At 30.6% G+C, this 1,042-nt stretch overlaps 1 protein-coding gene across 1 annotated transcript; it reads left to right on the top strand.

The window, feature by feature from the left end:
* LOC111625435 (probable small nuclear ribonucleoprotein E) lies at nucleotides 1–1,036 on the top strand. The gene has a single exon (XM_023368579.1). It carries the CDS (start codon nucleotides 112–114, stop codon nucleotides 394–396), a length of 285 nt encoding a protein of 94 aa, XP_023224347.1. The 5' UTR covers nucleotides 1–111; the 3' UTR covers nucleotides 397–1,036.
* The last annotated feature ends 6 nt before the right edge of the window (nucleotides 1,037–1,042 follow it).

Raw genomic sequence — 1,042 nt, 5'->3', positions numbered from 1 at the left:
CTGGCAACACTGCTCGTGTCCATTCAGTTATTGAAACGTTTGGCGTGTTTCCGTTGTTAGTTGTAACTTCCAATTCTATACTTTTAGATAGTAAATTCACCAAGAATAGTCATGTCGTACAAAGGCGCACAGAAGATACAAAAGGTGATGGTTCAACCAATCAACCTGATATTTCGCTATCTACAAAATAGAGCTAGAATTCAAGTCTGGCTGTATCAGAACATCACCATGAGAATAGAAGGACACATTATTGGGTTCGACGAGTATATGAACTTGGTGTTAGACGATGCCGAAGAAGTCCATATGAAAACTAAACAGAGGAAGGCAATTGGCAGAATATTATTAAAAGGAGAAAACATTACACTGATAATGAGCACACAAACATTACCTGGTTAATGTAGTTCGTGTATGTTATCCATCTCTAGTGTGTTCTGTGAAATTGATTTTATCTGTTCTTCATTAGTGCATATAATAATTCTGAAGTTCATCAAGTGCTATTTCATCTTTGCGTGTTTTACTTTATTACGAGAACACGTCCAATTAAGATTTAGAACACCCCGAATTTTTGTTATTCGCGTTGTAAATATGTATTTGAAGTATCAATAACATAAGTGAAATTAAACAATGCTAATTTGTTTAGTAAAAATATTGTTTTCATAAATCGTAGTGTCATGTCATATTTTTTCATTTAGATTTATTTTATATAATATTTCGTGATATACTATTGCTCGTATCTGCTAAAATTTATACTGATTTACAATAAAAAGTATAGTACACTCCAGCTAATGGGAGTTATTTGAAGTTTTGGGATTATACAGTATAGAAACAATAGATAAATACTTGTATGTCAAATACTGTACAAAAACTATACATAAAACTTAAATATATGTTAAAATGTGTAATTCATATTAATTTTGCAATTTGACATGCTTTTAAAAATTCTGTGAATTCTTTTTGTTTTTGGCTGGAACATTTAGTGGAAAAACAAAGTTGGTTCAGATTTCTTAAAGTGTGATATATATCCTTGCAATTATAGTTTAAA

The sequence above is a fragment of the Centruroides sculpturatus genome, unplaced genomic scaffold (genome assembly GCF_000671375.1).
Source record: "Centruroides sculpturatus isolate CEXI.00-Female unplaced genomic scaffold, Cexi_2.0 scaffold431, whole genome shotgun sequence".
Classification (NCBI taxonomy): domain Eukaryota; kingdom Metazoa; phylum Arthropoda; class Arachnida; order Scorpiones; family Buthidae; genus Centruroides; species Centruroides sculpturatus.
This window is presented reverse-complemented; position numbering and strand designations above follow the sequence as displayed.